The sequence below is a fragment of the Candoia aspera genome, chromosome 6 (genome assembly GCF_035149785.1).
Source record: "Candoia aspera isolate rCanAsp1 chromosome 6, rCanAsp1.hap2, whole genome shotgun sequence".
NCBI lineage: Eukaryota > Metazoa > Chordata > Lepidosauria > Squamata > Boidae > Candoia > Candoia aspera.
Window position 1 is genome coordinate 8,415,144 of NC_086158.1, and position 15,387 is coordinate 8,430,530.

Consider the following 15,387-nt stretch of genomic DNA (forward strand, 5'->3'; position numbering starts at 1 on the left):
AATTGGTACCGCTTCGGCGGGAAGGTAACGGCGTTCCGTGAGTCATGCCGGCCACATGACCATGGACGGGTCCTTAGGGACAACGCCGGCTCCAAGGCTTAGAAACGGAGATGAGCACCGCCCCCTAGAGTCGGACACGACTGGACTTTACGTCAAGGGAAACCTTTACCTTTACCCTAAACCAAATTATATAGAGTTGTAAGGGGCCATTTGGACCAGGGATTGCATGCTGGCAAATGTCTTGAAGTTGCCAAGCTTGAGAAACACTGATTTAGACCACTGGTCCAACTCACAGCTTGGTGCAGAAATCCCATGTAATGCATCCCAGAAAAAGAGCCCTCTAAATTCTACCTGAATACGTGCGGTGAAGGAGACCCATGACCTCTTTGGACCATTGGTTCCCTAACTATGCCACAAGCATGCTCCAAGAACTGTTATGTTGCAGATTTGAACTTTGGGATCTTCTACACCAATGTAATGTCATTCATTCATTCATTCATTCATTCATTCATTCATTCATTCATTGAATATGTATCCCTCCATCATAGACAGATTCTCAGGACCTCACAAAACAGAACAACAGCATAAGAGTATATAAGAAAAATACATATACTTGCAATCCAGAACAGTACCTGTGTACCCCTCCGTTTTCAGTTCTTTCTGGGAAAGAGTTAAAGTTTAACCCATTGACCTCCCCGCAGGAGGCCATTTTGGAGGGCCAGCCCAATGACCAAAAAACAAGGCCCCTGGGCTTCAGTCCACCTGACCTTCTGAGAATGTTCTTCCAGCACAATCAAAGGGGTTGGGAGAAATGCAGTCTGCAGCTAACCCAGTGCCAAGCCCAAAGCACTTTCTCACAATAACCACCTTGTGATGGAGGCGGTGTTAAGAAAGGACATCTGGCCCAAAATCATCCAGTGACTCTCCCCAGTTCAAGTCCAGCACCACTAACTCTACTATACTGGCTCATGATGTGCTAGTAAGCTGGGGAAATAGAGAATACAGTGGGGGGGAGGGGTGTGTGTGTGATACTTTTCCAATTTGCCTTCTCATCAATGGATGCTTAGTGACCAGCCACACCTCCAATGCCAGCAGATGACACCCACAGTATCAGCCATTTTCTGACTAGTGACCCCCACAACCCCAGTCATTTTGTAGCTAACAATATCCATAATATCAGACATTTGGTGATTAATGATACCTGTAGTATCCTTTCGTGACTAGCCACACCTACAAAGTCAGTCACCTTATAGCTAACAACATCAATCAGTCATTTTCTGACTAGCCACACCTACAATCTCAGTGTAGCTAACAACACCAGAGTATCAGACATTTTCTGACCCACAACATCATTTTCTGTGCTGGCAATGCTGGCTGCCAACCAACATGATCGCAAGCTGGATGGCTGCCACAGACCAGCAATATAGGACTGCTGGTTCTTAAAGCCAGCCGTGGCATGCACATCTTGATAAAAACTCGCTGAGCCCATTGAGCTACGACATTCAAATGGACATCTATTTTTATACCAAATGGACAAGTGGAGAGCCAGAGCAAAATCAGTCCCCTCCACATTTTTTCTGCACTTAAATTTTAGCTCATTTTCCCATAGCTCATTTTACCTAATCCTCTATGCCCAGGTTGGATGGGAGTCTGGGAACGATCAGAGCTCATGTGCATAACATGAGAATAGGAAAGACTACTATAGTTTCAGTGGTGAGTCAACTCTACTGGGTCCTACATCTCATTCATAATCCAAGACAAAGACAGACCAGGAAGGAAGAACATAGTTTTCTGTGCAATGACGCTAGCTTAAACCCAACAACGTGGTGATAGCTTGGTCAGAACCACCCTGCCAACGTATAGACTGATAATCATTGCCTCAGTGTTTATAATGTGCTTGTTGAGGTTTAAAGGTGAGGGCCACAGTGAGATAGAAAAACAAATATTAGCCATTGATTTAAAGTACATAAGGAAATGTAAAGCTCTTTCAGAACCTTGCTCTCCCAGCTTGGCTCCAGTGGCTGTCTTCTCTGATTCCTCAAACATTTCCAAAATGGCCCTTTTAATTCCATTCTTCATCGGGATACTGATGCTTCACTCGGTGGTTGCCTCTCCACCTCTTCGCTTTCTCCCCCAGTCATGCAATTCTTCGGTGGTAACGGCTGCTGCAGAAGCGGCCCTTAACAAACTCAATGCAGATCGCAGGGAAGGCTACGTTCTCAGCCTCCAGCGCATTTATCATGCCCGCCAACTACCCCAGGTAAGACCTCCCCCTTCTACTGACTTTTTTCTTTCCTTCCATTTGGTAGCATCCATCTTTAAAGATGTCAAATCAAGACAGGGCTATCTGAGCTGGAAAAAAGTAGACAACCATTCATTGGCACCCAAAAGATACAGAAAACAATTGCTCTTTCCTATAATCTGCTGGTTATCCAGATTCTTCCAAACTAGATTTGGTAGCACTAATAAAGTGAGGGTAGGGAGAGAAGGAGAAGTCACTCTTTGTCCTACACACTCTGTGCAGCGCCACCCTTACCGTTAGGCAGAGTGAAACAACTATATTGGTAGCCTTATAAGAGGTAGCCAATCTTGATACCCCTGACCATTCCCCCCCCCTTTTTTTAAATGAGACAGGGCTATACATGTCCTAGACCTTCTAAGTTAACCTGTTGGAACCAATTCTGGTCATAATGGGTATTTGCCAGGTTTAAAATAAATCTTTTGCCTCAGGTGTAAGTCATTTGGAGTACACCGTATGTCTGTGGACACTGGTGCTCCTTAAATGTGTCAGCATAAGAAGCTCCAATGTGTTTTGGTGTCTTCCTGTTGATCTCCCCAACTTATAGAGAATCCATGAGTATCTATCACTCAAAGACATGCAGCAGTGATGGTGAGTTGGTGTTCTAAATTCAAAGAGGGAAATTTAAGCAAGCAAGCATGAAGAGGAAAAAGTCAGAAAGTGATAAACAGTCAGCATCAGTTCTAGTGAAAAGAAGGGAACATTTTTCTTCTTGACTAGAGTAAATGTTCTAAAACTTTTTTGGAATCTTCTCCATGCATATATTTTGAAATGATGATTGACAGGATTTTTCAGTGTAGCTTCTCAGAGATTATAATTTTTTAAAGCAAAGTAACTTAAGGATATTTCTGTGGTGCGCAGCTGACTCCTTTGACGTTACATGAAGTAAATGCATACTTTGGAGCTGGATGGTTGTGTGCAGGTTGTGCAGGATTAAAGCTTTTCCCTCAGGAGCTTAGTTTAGGATCCCATTCCTTCCACATGGGAGTTAAACAAAGAAGAAAAACATTGATCACCATTAAAACCAGAGCCAGTAGAGTTACTGCACATCGCATGGACCACTCCTTCTCACCTCCCAACCAGACACTGCTGGAGTCATCTGACAGTGTAGTTGGTTTCCAGACACAGGGTGAAAGGGGTTGACTTCTTGGGTGTGTGTGTGTGTGTGTGTGTGGTTTTTTTCCCCGACTGTTGATTTGAAGGTTAATTTGTTTCCATGCAATGTGCTTAAGTGACTGACACCCTGCCTTGCCTTTTCAAGAGTTTTCCTTTCCTTGTCGATAGAGGATTGCTGGTGCCCTTTTGTACCTCATCATGGATGTGTTAGAAACTGATTGCCATGTCCGGAGCAGGAAGTTGTGGCAAGACTGCAACGTTAGACCGGCGCACGAGACAGTAAGTAATCCATCTACTTCGGTAAAAGAACTAACTACGGGGATTGAAAGGAAGTCAAAGCTGGGTTTAGAACTGGTTTGCAAAGGAGGCTGAGGGAGTCACCCCACCCACTTGCCACGGGGTAACAAACCTGTCTCTTCAGAATCACCTTCACCACTTCTCCCGCCTCGCCATTGGTGTCCTTAGCGTGTGTGTGCAGTGAAGTGCCATTTCAAATCGATGGCGTTGCACGCATGAAATCATGGCCCTGGAAGGGCCAGGGAGACCACGGAGCCCAACCGCCACTCAGTGCCGGAATCCAAGGGAAAGCATCCCTGACAGATGGCTCTCGTGCCTCCCGGTAAGCGTGTTCGGGGAGAGGGAGCTCATCGTTTCTCTTGGGAGACCAGTCCCACTATCCCATGGCTCTTACTCTTGGGAAGTGCTTCCTGGCATTCAGTCCAAATCTGCCCTCCTGCAACCTGAAGCGCTTTTTCTGGAATGAGAGAAAGCAGTTCTTGGCCTTCTTCTAAGGGACGCCCTTTCTGGTACTGAAGACTGTCCTTCCACCCAACAGTCTTTTGTCGAGCAAAACATTCACATCTCCTTCAGGGTCTTAACTTTAGGTCTCCTGAGCGTTCTTCTTGCCCTCTTCCCATTTCTCTGAATCCTCCTAAAAGTGTGGTAAAGTTCTTTGTCATCCCAGATAATACTCCTGCCCTTTGGCCTTTAAAGTTTGATCTGAGGCAGGGAGTAGATCAGGTGGAATTGAGACCGAGAGAGTTCAGGGACAACAAGAATACACAGCACAGCAGGACAAACCAGATTAAATCTTTCAACATTACAACAACGGTGGGTGTACTTCGCTTTCCATGCCAGCAGGCAAAGACTTGGCGGAATGGATGGACCCTCCTCCAACCCTCCTCATCTTCTATCTGACCTGAGGAGCCTGCCAGATTGATCATCTGTGCTGCATGCATGAGTGCTTCCTAATAACCCCTAATACATTCTGCAGTGCAAAAAAGGCAGTGGGTCGTACAATATCACAGTAAGGAATGCAGGAGCTATAGAGATGTGGAAAACAAGAAATGTGGAAAATTTGACTCTCCTCATTTTGGAAGGAAAGTAAACTTGAGTCTAAGGTGTGGAAAAGGCACCGCTTCTGATTAGGTATCGGGGAATCATTGGTGAACGGAATGGCTGGCGCTAACACAAACTACCTTCTGTTGTTCCAGGTCTATGGCCAATGCAAAGTAATAACTCATTTCAACAGGGATTCAGATCATTCGGACTTGTACAGTTATGACTGTGTTTTACACCCACGTATGTATTTTATGTGTTTGCCCGCATGTAGGGTTGCAAGAAAAATCTATCCGAGCATAGATACCTCCCAACTGCAGTTTTACAGATTTGCCCATAGAAGTTAAAAAGACAGATGTAAAAAGACCAAAACAGATATTTTAAACACTTGTTTCTTCAAGGTGTCTTAAGCTAAATCTCCCAGTTTCAGTTTGTTCCCTTTTTCAACCACAGATAGCGTTTGGCCCAATTGCTTTTTCTATACGTTGTCCTTGCGAATTTATGCATTTTTCACCCACTTATGTGTATGCTTTCTGCAAGCATTTTTTGTTAGTGTAAAATATTATTTTCTACTAAGTATATTGATCTGGTACGCACTCATGGTTAGTATCTACATTTCTGAGCAAATTTTTAGATTGCAAACTATACCATAAAACAAACAAAACAAATGGAGTTCAGATTTTTTTTTTCTCTCAGTCAGGCCCAAATGAAACTTTCCAATTCATGATGCATTCTGTGATTCATCATCATAGAAGGGAGGGAGCCACTACTGACCTCTAAAACCTTAAATAGAAGTTAAAAAAGTAGGTGCAAAAGCTGCAAAATTAAATTTTAAACCCTTGTTTCATTCTTCGGGGTATCTTAGGCTAAATCTGTAGTTCCAGCTTGCTATATTTCTCAACCACAGATGTTGTTTTGGCCCAATGTCCTTTTCTATACATTTTCATATGCCTTGCTCCTAATATATGCATTTATACACCCCCCCTCCTTGCATGTGCACTCTCTCACAACTTTTTTCCTAATCTAATGAATTATTGTCTATTTTTATTTTTCACACATTGCTCTTTAACACATATATTCCTGTGCAGATTCTTTGGTTTGCAAAATTTACCATAAACTCAGAAATGGGATGATATCTATGTACAAGGTTGTTGTGATACTGCAGTAAGTTTAGGAGGTGCGGATTTGTTGCACTTGTATAGGAAAAAAAAACCTGACAGAACAAATGTGTTGTCTCTTTGCACCCTAATTCTAATGCCTGAATTAAACTAGGAGCAGAGGAATAACAAGACTGAAGTTCTCCCTCAAATTGGAACAATGGGACAAATATTTGGAATTAATCCAAAAATGGAATTCAGATTTTTTTTTTCTGCTAATCAGGCCCAAATTACATATTATGTTCGATTCACGATGCATTGTGTGACTCAGCGTCATAGAAGGGAGGGAGCCTCTGCTGACCTGGAAAACACAGCAAGGCCCGTTATTTAAAACCAAAAAAGAGGTAGGTTAACTATAACATGTAGTTAATTGTCTTGCTTTCACATGTTATATTATTACTTCCTAAAGATGACCTTGCATGATAGACATTTTTCAATTATGTGTACATAAGTTTGGGAAGAAGCATGAACTTCAAAAATTGAGGAAAAATTGCTAAGCAACTACAACTGGGATCAACCTTATAGACGATACATTCATAACATGCTCAGGAGACAAAGATGCTTAATTTTCCATCAAATCCAAGTTCTCTGCACTTCAGCTTGTGCTTTCATTTAAATATATGAGCTGAAATCCACTTGTATACTGGACCAATCTTCTAACTGTATGCTTTGTTGTTCTCAACAGTTTCTCCAGCTGCTATGGCAAAAATTTGCCCTGATTGCCCAACCCCTGGAGACCCTTCTGAAGCCACTTTTCAGGAGACAGCAGCAGAGAGCCTGGCCAAACTCAATGCTGAAAGCAACCGTGTTCATTATTTCACCATCCTCAATGTCACCAGAGCAAGATCGCAGGTAACATTGGGGTTGAGGGTTTTTGAGTGAGAAGCTTCAGTGCTACAGCATATCTTAGGTTTGTCTGGAACAGATTAATTCTTATAATAGTTCCCAATGTGGCAAGCTTCAGATATGTTGGGAATAAAACTCAAAGAAATCTGGAAGTAACAGTCACAAAAGTTTGGAAAAAAACAGATTAGGGGAGGCTGCCTTATTGGTAGCTAGTATACCTAGCCACCATTAATTGTTCCCAATTCTAAGGACAGGTATTCTTAAATACTATTTATTGGGCAGGAAACCACCAACCTAGCGAAGAAGGGTTAGGCCAGGTTGATATTTGGATGGGAGACACTGGAATCAAAATTGACTTTAAAAAGACTTCAATTTTTATCTGCCAGAAGACTTCCCGGGATCATCAGGTTTCCCACATGGATGGGACTCTGATCTTTGGATTCTATTATGTTACATTTCATTATTGAATATCAGGGTTCTGTTCTATACGAACATTTGAAGTACTAGCATCCTACCAGTCTACTGGGACCGCCACTGCAAAAGCTCTATGTGAATGTCAGGAGACACACAATGGAGAGGGATTGTACAGATGCTTCCTATGACTTTGTTGCTTCTGTTCTTTGGTAAATGTGATGGTGCAGAGGAGTACAGAAGTGACTGCATCAGGCTTGTAATAAATAGTCCTTCAGTGGTTACCTATGGTGAGTAGGGATTGCCTGCAAGTCACTAGGGTTTATCACTTTAGCCATATAGCCATGCATCAGAGTCCAAACTGCAAAGATTGCTTTCACATAAGCAGTACTTACAGACTCATTTGAAAAGTACTGGTGACTTTTCCACCTCTGCCACATTTCCAATACCTGCCTATTGTATAGTTCATTAAATACTTGCCGGGCCATTCTGTTTATCTCAAACAGTATGCTTTCATGTCGGAAAAGGGAATCACAGATTCAGTTGAAAAGTTAGGTGACACCGAAGTCCATGCCAGGACTAAAGAAATATCCCAGAATTGATCAAATTTACCACTGAGGCACAATCAGAGTAGGAGGAAATGCAGTAGCAAAGAAGAAAAATAAAAGTCAAAAGAACAGGTGCTTCATATATTTGCATGAATTTGTATGAATACAGGTAGTTCTCGCTTAACAACCACAATTGAGACTGGCATTTTGGTTGCTAAGTGAAGCAGTCATTAAGTGAATCTGACCAAATTTTATGACCATTTTTGCAGCTGTCATTAAGTGAATCACTGCAGGTGTTAAGCGAACCATGTGCTCGTTAAGCGAATCACATGGTTCCCCATTGATTTTGTTTGCCAGAAGTTGGCCAGGAAGGTAGAAAATGGTGATCACATGACTATGGGATGCTGCAACAGTCATAAATGCAAACTGGTTGCCAAGTGCCCAAATTGTGATCATGTGACCGTGGGGACACTGCAACGGTCCTGTGTGAGAACCTGTCCTAACTTAGAGCGAAGAACTGCACTGAGACAGTGACTTGGTCTCTAGTGTTTATTGAACTGCTCTAGTAGATAGAAAATTCTGCCATACTGAAAGAGCGTGGGAAACCCACACAGATAAACTCAAAACTCAAGGTGGGTCTGCCCTGAGTTTCTTTGAAAGAAAGTTCAAAGCCTCTAAACTATGCATGCACTTTCCCCCCTGGATAGGGGCCCCTCCTGCTCACCATCAATACTCATGACAGAACTGCTCATCTTTTTTTCAACACTGTTGAAAGTCCAAACTGTCACTAAATGAATGGTTGTTAAGTGAGGACTACCTGTATAAGCAAATTTGAAAACGATTACTACCATTTCAAGAAAATTACCATTTTCTAGTGAGGAACACTATGACTGGGAGATTTCTTTTCCTATTCAGTCGACTACCAAAGTGGTAAATTTTGATGGACATTCCTGTAGCTTTGCTCTTCAGGTGGAGAATTTCAAATAAAGAAGAGCTGAGTATCTCAGAATGGAGTATCATCTGGCCTTTTAGCATTAAATTAAATTAAATTAAATTAAATTAAATTAAATTAAATTAAATTAAATTAAATTAAATTAAATTAAATTAAATTAAATTAAATTAAATTAAATTAAATTAAATTAAATTAAATTAAATTAAATTAAATTAATATCACAGGGAGCAGCATCTAGCAGACCTTGATTGATCTAATAAGCTAAGCAGGGTCAGATGTGTTTAGTACTTGAAAGGGAGACCACAAGTGTGGCCTTCCTGGAAACAGGCATTAGTAAACTATTCCCATCCTGTTGCCAAGAAAACTACATGGATATGTCCATGAGGTTGCCAACTGTTGAGCTCATCTTTGCCTCCAAAAAGAACAGATTCATAGCCACACCATCCTGATCTTAAGAATACCTCCATCCAAAGCATCAACACATTCACCTTACACCCAATTTTCTTACCTCCCAGACTTTAAGGCCCTGATGGAAAATTTGAAGACCAATTGTCCAAAACCGTGTTAACTTTTTAAGGTTAACAATTTATCATTAAACAAATGCTCTGTATTTATATACTTCCACTGACCCTCCCCAAAACAAGCACTGGCATTTCAAATGGTTGTATGATATAATAAATTTGGTGCTGTCTAGATCAGTTGGGCTTTGATTCCCATAATTCTTAGCCAGGCTGGTTAAGGGGCACATAACTGCAGACAATGCTCTAATTCTTGTCTATTACTTTTTCACAGTGGGTTGTTGGTCCTTCCAACTTTGTGGAATACACCATCCAAGAGACCTCTTGTCCCAAAAGCCAGCCTGTGTCTGTCATCACTAAGTGTCCTCTACTCCCATCCGATACTGCAGTGAGTATTCAAGCATCTTTTACAAAGTCTGTCATCTGAGCCCAGTACATTTCTTCTCCAGAACCAATGAAAATGAGATTGAATAGTTTGGGGGAAGCCATCTTATATGTTGTGTGAAACAAGCCATTGCCTTATGCCACACTAAAGTATATTCGTTTGGAATAACTTATGTGAGCACAGGAATTGGTTTTTGTTACCCTAGGTTTAGGATTTAACACGTTGTATGAACCCAGCCATTCTAAATGAAGGGCAATTGTGAGGCAGATACTAATATAGCTATAATAGATCTAGATGAAAAGAAATGGAAGAAACAGTAATGATTCCACACTGAATCAGAGGTTAAATCTAAAATTACTTTCAGAACATGACTTTTATCAAGCAACTACATGATATCAGCTATATCTCCACCTTGTAGAGATGGAGAGAAATCATACAATGATAGGGTTGGACCCCTTGCACAGGAATTCTCATATCATCCGAGAAACCGGCTGTCCAGCCTTTGCTTTAAAACCTCCAGTGATGCAACAGCCATAACTCCAGGAGGCAGGCTGTCCAGCTGAATTCAAACTTATCTAATTTTGTATTTTCCAGGCCAACCTATAAATCATGATGTTAATTATACTTTTCCAGAATTTTGCAGTGCAATTCTTCAAGAATCAGTATTATATACCAATAGGAATTAAATAATTAAAATAATGAATTCACCTCTGGAACACCTGAAAATCTTCCCTTCTTCCAGAAAACTATTCAACCATCCATAGAAAAGCTGGATCACTGCAGTCTGAAAGAAAAACAGAATATTTTGGTATTCCTAGAACAGTGAGTTATGCTAACAAGTCGATGGGAACTGACCCAAAGCATCGGAAATGAAAATAGGAATATCCCTCAGTAAAAGAGAAGTAAGAAAATGTATCTTCACTTCAGATTTAAGTATCAGTTTTATACCACTGTAACTACTGCATTACACTGAACTCTGTATTAGGCATCTAGCCCAGATTCTACAGCAAAAGAAAGGGCTGAGAAAGAATTTAGGTTTCTAACAGCATAGCGTAAGAATTCAGTGGAAGAGAATATTTGTAGCACAGGGTTGAACTGCGGAGTCCTTGGTGCTCACAGAGAGCACCAAGGACTCCACAGTAAGAATTCAGCTTTGCCGTACAGGCGCCATCCACTATAACCGGATCACAGAAAGCATTATTTTCAGGAGGAGAAATGACATGCCAACCATAGGGAGGAATGGAGAAGACCCTTTGATACAAAACATCAGAAGAACCATCTCTACTGCTGTCCCACTGCATATTAAAAAATCTGGGCAGGTTCAAGCTTCGGGGTTTTGTTGATGAAAATTTTCTCTTTTGCTCTAGGAGGCAGGCCTATGCAAAGGCTCTGTGGTTGACAGTCGAATAGAAAATCGGAAATTTGTCACCGTAAAATGCGATTTCTTCCCGCATCCGGTAAGTTCTTCAGACAGCTATCAGCTGCAGAAAATACTCACTCCTGGATTGTTGAGCATAGTTTACTTTTTAAAACACATTGATGGACTTCACCGAACAAGCCAACAGATTTTTCAGTTAAATAATAACTAAATAAATCAGCAGTTAAGACCTGGCTTGATTAAGCAGGTAGAGGAAGATCTGCTTAACAAGATTATTGTTAGTTACTTCTATTTCAGTAATGCTCTTTATTAGGTTTCAGTTTTGGATTCTGCCTAAAGCCTCTGGAGTGAGGCAGTTTATAACTCTTAAAATACAAAAATGAATAGAAAGAATTGAACAACATCCCCATACACACAATTCAGTAAGTACACAAACAAGTTCATAGGTAATTCAGATCTACCATGAGGAGATAGAGTTGGAAAGGTCTTCCACTGCTGTCCCATGCTGCATCCCAGGCAGCAGAAGTTATGAACACCAACTCTCTTGAACATTTCACAGAATAAGCAAGCACGGTCTATAGGCCAGACATGGACAACCCCTTAAGCCACTTCTCTGTATCTTTTGTCTTACTAGCCACCAGTTACAGCTGAACAGACTCCACAATCTGGGTCGGAACCTGGGCAGGAGGAACACCATGATGATGGTGAAAGACCTAGAGATCTCGGACACCATCATCAGCACTCCCGTCCCGACCATCACGAACATAATGGACATAAGCAGGACCACCAGGAGCCACACCATCCTCACCCCTCAGCTGACATCACTGAGACACTACCAGAGCAGAAGGAAACAGTGGGGCGGGTGATAGTCTATCCTCCTTCAAGCAAGCATGTCTCGCTCCACTCCTTACCAGAAACTCAAGCAGAGCAGTTAGATGAGAAACCGATTCCTCCAGAAGTGCAGGAGCCAAATCCATCCGCTGACCTCAGTCTTGCTCCTCAGGAACAGAAACCCAGTACTCCCTCAGCCAAGCCAGCCAGGCCAGCCATTCCTCCCTTCCCCAGTGGGTTTTCAGAATCAGCTGAATGTCCAGGAGACCTTGCAATAGAGGTCCATGGCCTTCAGCTGCCGTTACCCTCCTAGGCCAGAACTTCACAAAAACTGAGTGATGTAAGCTTGAAAGCTTGGTCCAGTGGAAACATATCAAAACTCTCCACACAAGCAAAACTCTTTATGCAGTGGAAAGAAAGAAGGAAGGAGAGTTGCGGCTGGTGTGGGCTGTAACCACTGAACACTTGATAAAGCTCATTTGGTGCTTTATCAGATGAGCATCCCTTTGCACTTTGCCTGTGCCATTTGGTCTGTTCGGCATAACTGCAGCAACCACAATTGTTATTCCTACAGAAGGAACCTGTTCCCTTTGGAAACACTCTGAGCATTTAAGAGACAGGATTTTAGAAAGCCCCCCAAATTCCAACCATCATAGTAGGTTGCTATTTTCCTTCCTTTCTTCCTTGCTCCTTGCAAGCAGTGAAGAATAACAACTACGTTTGTGCTCGAGGAGATTTTTAAAACATTCAATAAAAGAAACCGTGTGGAATGACTGTCTGTGTCGTGGCTATTTCAGAAACCAGATTCTCCAAGAAAGGTCGAGAATGTCAGTGGGAAGAGGGGATGGTGAGATATGCACCACCCTGAAATTCCTTCTATCTATATTCTGTCTATCTCTATTTCTATCTCTATAATTTTATTAAAGTTTCAATATACAAACATAAAAAACTAAGACAAACTAAATACATATATAAAAAGAAAAGAAATACAAAGAAACTGAGAAGAAGGAAAAAAGAGGGAAGATATATAAAAGACGACCCCCCTCCCTTCCAAACATATAAACAATTTCAGTAAGCTAACACCTTCTCTAGTCAGAAAAAAAGAAAAAAATTAATCTCCTCTTCCCATATCACATACCTTCTGATAATCAAATTATAAGAAATCATCAGTTAACCCGAATTAGCAAAGATCTATGAAAAGCTATCAGAGCTAGTATACAAATTTTAACCTGAATTAAAAAAAAATCATTTTATAATCCAATTTATCCCTTTCTCTAAAAAGTAAAACAAAAGAAAACTCTCTTCACTTATAGACACATTCTTAAAGCCTTGTCCCACGGTCCTGATCAAAAAAGGAACCATCAATAACTACCAGATAGCACAACATACAACATTTAACCCTGATCAAATAAATTCACTTTACAAAGCTTTTGTTTTTAAAAAAGCTTAATCTTTAACCCTGCTGAATAATATCCCCCACATTCATTTCTTATTATGTCTTTGTTTTCTTTCAGGAACAATCTCCATAATTTCTGTTTGTCTCCTCCCAGAAACATCTTCATTGGTTTAGCACACTCTTTTTCTAAATCCAAGTTATAAAGTCTTTCCAAGTCACTCTTCCAATTCATTATTTGTACAATCCCTTTCCTTTGATTCTCCAGTTTTACATCTTTTTCGACATCAAATACTGAATCGATTTTCAAAACCACAGCATCTCCTTCCATAGCACTTTTGTAATTTGGCTTCAAATACACATCGGAAATTGCCTCAGTCTCTTTTTTATCTGGTAGCATCTGTTCTTCTTTGGCCTCTGTTAAATCCATTTTTGTAGTAGCAGATATTTTTAAAAGTAAATCCTGAGTGTATTCTTCCCAAACAGACTTAATTTCTTTTAAAGCAAGATAACGTTGCTTCATTATTCATACTGTAGGTATCTTGGCCTTCAAATGCTCTCTGGTTCGCTCTAGTTAAGCTTCAAAGTCCCCTCTTATCCTGTATTTAGTTTTCGCTGGCAGGACTTTCCCAGGAGAGAGTTCTCACAATTCATTTCAAAATCTTAAAGTAAGTTTTCTATACAATTTTAAACAGTCCATAAAAAACCCGCTGGAGATCACAACTGAGCGATTTCTATGCAGGGAGCCTCTGTACGAGGTACATGTGGGCGATCCAGTCTTCTCCTTGATCCGGAGAGGGTTCCGAAGAGCAGAAATCGTCACCAGCTCTCCTTATCCTCCACGGCTGTCGCTCTGTGAAAAGCAGAGCCATCTTCGATCCACTGTTTCTCCCCCAGAAGCCCTTCTATCCATCTTGTCCATGTATACGTTGTCATGTTTCTCTCTTGGCATTCTTATAAGTGGTTCACAGATTACAACAACAAGATGATAAATACTGTATTTAACGGAAAGAAAACTTGGCTATACTAGTCCACTTAAAAATAGGAGCAGATTTTTTTTCCCCTCTAAAGATCTGTAGCCTTGAAAATGTGTTTTGGGATAGTACCATTGATGCTTCTCCATATGAGGTTCCCACGGAGTGTGCCCGGCTTCCCTGGAATCCACCAAGATCCCATGTTCTTGGACAAAGGAGTTTTTAGACATGCCAGTTCCAGCATATTCAATGCTTCAAAAAATGAAGGTTTCAAATCTAGACTTTTAATTGAGTCTAGAAATGACTTGAAATTACTGAGAGTAATTTAATAGTAATGGTTTGCTATTGGGCCTAGATAAAAAGAGAGAGAGAAAATCCTGGTAACTGTATTTGGACCAACATATTTATTGAAGCATAACTACAGAGAGTTTTATTAAAATTAAATATGTTACTGTGCTGTATCTTTTCCCTGGACCTCCTAACCCTTAAAAGCTTGAGTATCTCTGCCTTTCCAAACATCACCCAAGGCATGGTAGTAAACCTCTCTCTACAAACTCAACCTCAGGAGCAAGCCACAGAAGTATCAAGGACATTGCTTGGATGTGCTTATTTATTTATTTTATTTATTTATCAAATTTGTCACCGCCCATCTCCTCCTACCAGGAGGAGATATAAAAAGGATTCATCAAGAAGATGAATCATGAAGATCAATTGCTACAGAATCAAGCAATCAAGCTCTCTATTTAAAACAGACACAGGATTTAAATCTTGCATCTCTTCCTCCCAACCTTACTTGCCAACCAACCTCTCCATACTTGCTTCTCAGCCTTGGATGAGGTGAGCACTTGCGCTGTGTTTTGATAATGGTGTTGTCTCAACTCAAGCTCTTGGTTTCCATGTTTGCTAGTTTAATGCTTCACACCAGCGTAAACTTAATAACAAAGTTTTAATAAACTTTTAAATACAAAGGAATGTTGACTTATTTACATAGCTCTTTCCACCAAGTAACCTCCCCTCCCGCCCCTTGCCTTATTTTCCACTACAGTTATTATTCCCATATATTTATGTCCCATTCCCTTTCTTGCCCTACTTTGTATATCAGGGATTTAAAACTCAAACGAATATGGGAGCTACATTACATGAAATGGACTAATCAGTGGGCCATACCCATGCTCATGCAAAAATATAAAAAAATTTAAAAATGAATTGAAACTGAAAACTTTTTTTGGAATATTTAGGGT

The 15,387-nt window shown here is 40.8% G+C and overlaps 1 protein-coding gene across 1 annotated transcript; it reads left to right on the plus strand.

The window, feature by feature from the left end:
* Positions 1–1,977: 1,977 nt before the first annotated feature.
* Positions 1,978–12,135, plus strand: LOC134499869 (fetuin-B-like). The gene is made up of 7 exons (XM_063306740.1): positions 1,978–2,260; positions 3,584–3,694; positions 4,909–4,996; positions 6,596–6,762; positions 9,460–9,603; positions 10,938–11,027; positions 11,583–12,135. The coding sequence occupies exons 1-7, from the start codon at positions 2,054–2,056 to the stop codon at positions 12,090–12,092; spliced, it is 1,317 nt and encodes a 438-aa protein (XP_063162810.1). The 5' UTR covers positions 1,978–2,053; the 3' UTR covers positions 12,093–12,135.
* Positions 12,136–15,387: the final 3,252 nt, after the last annotated feature.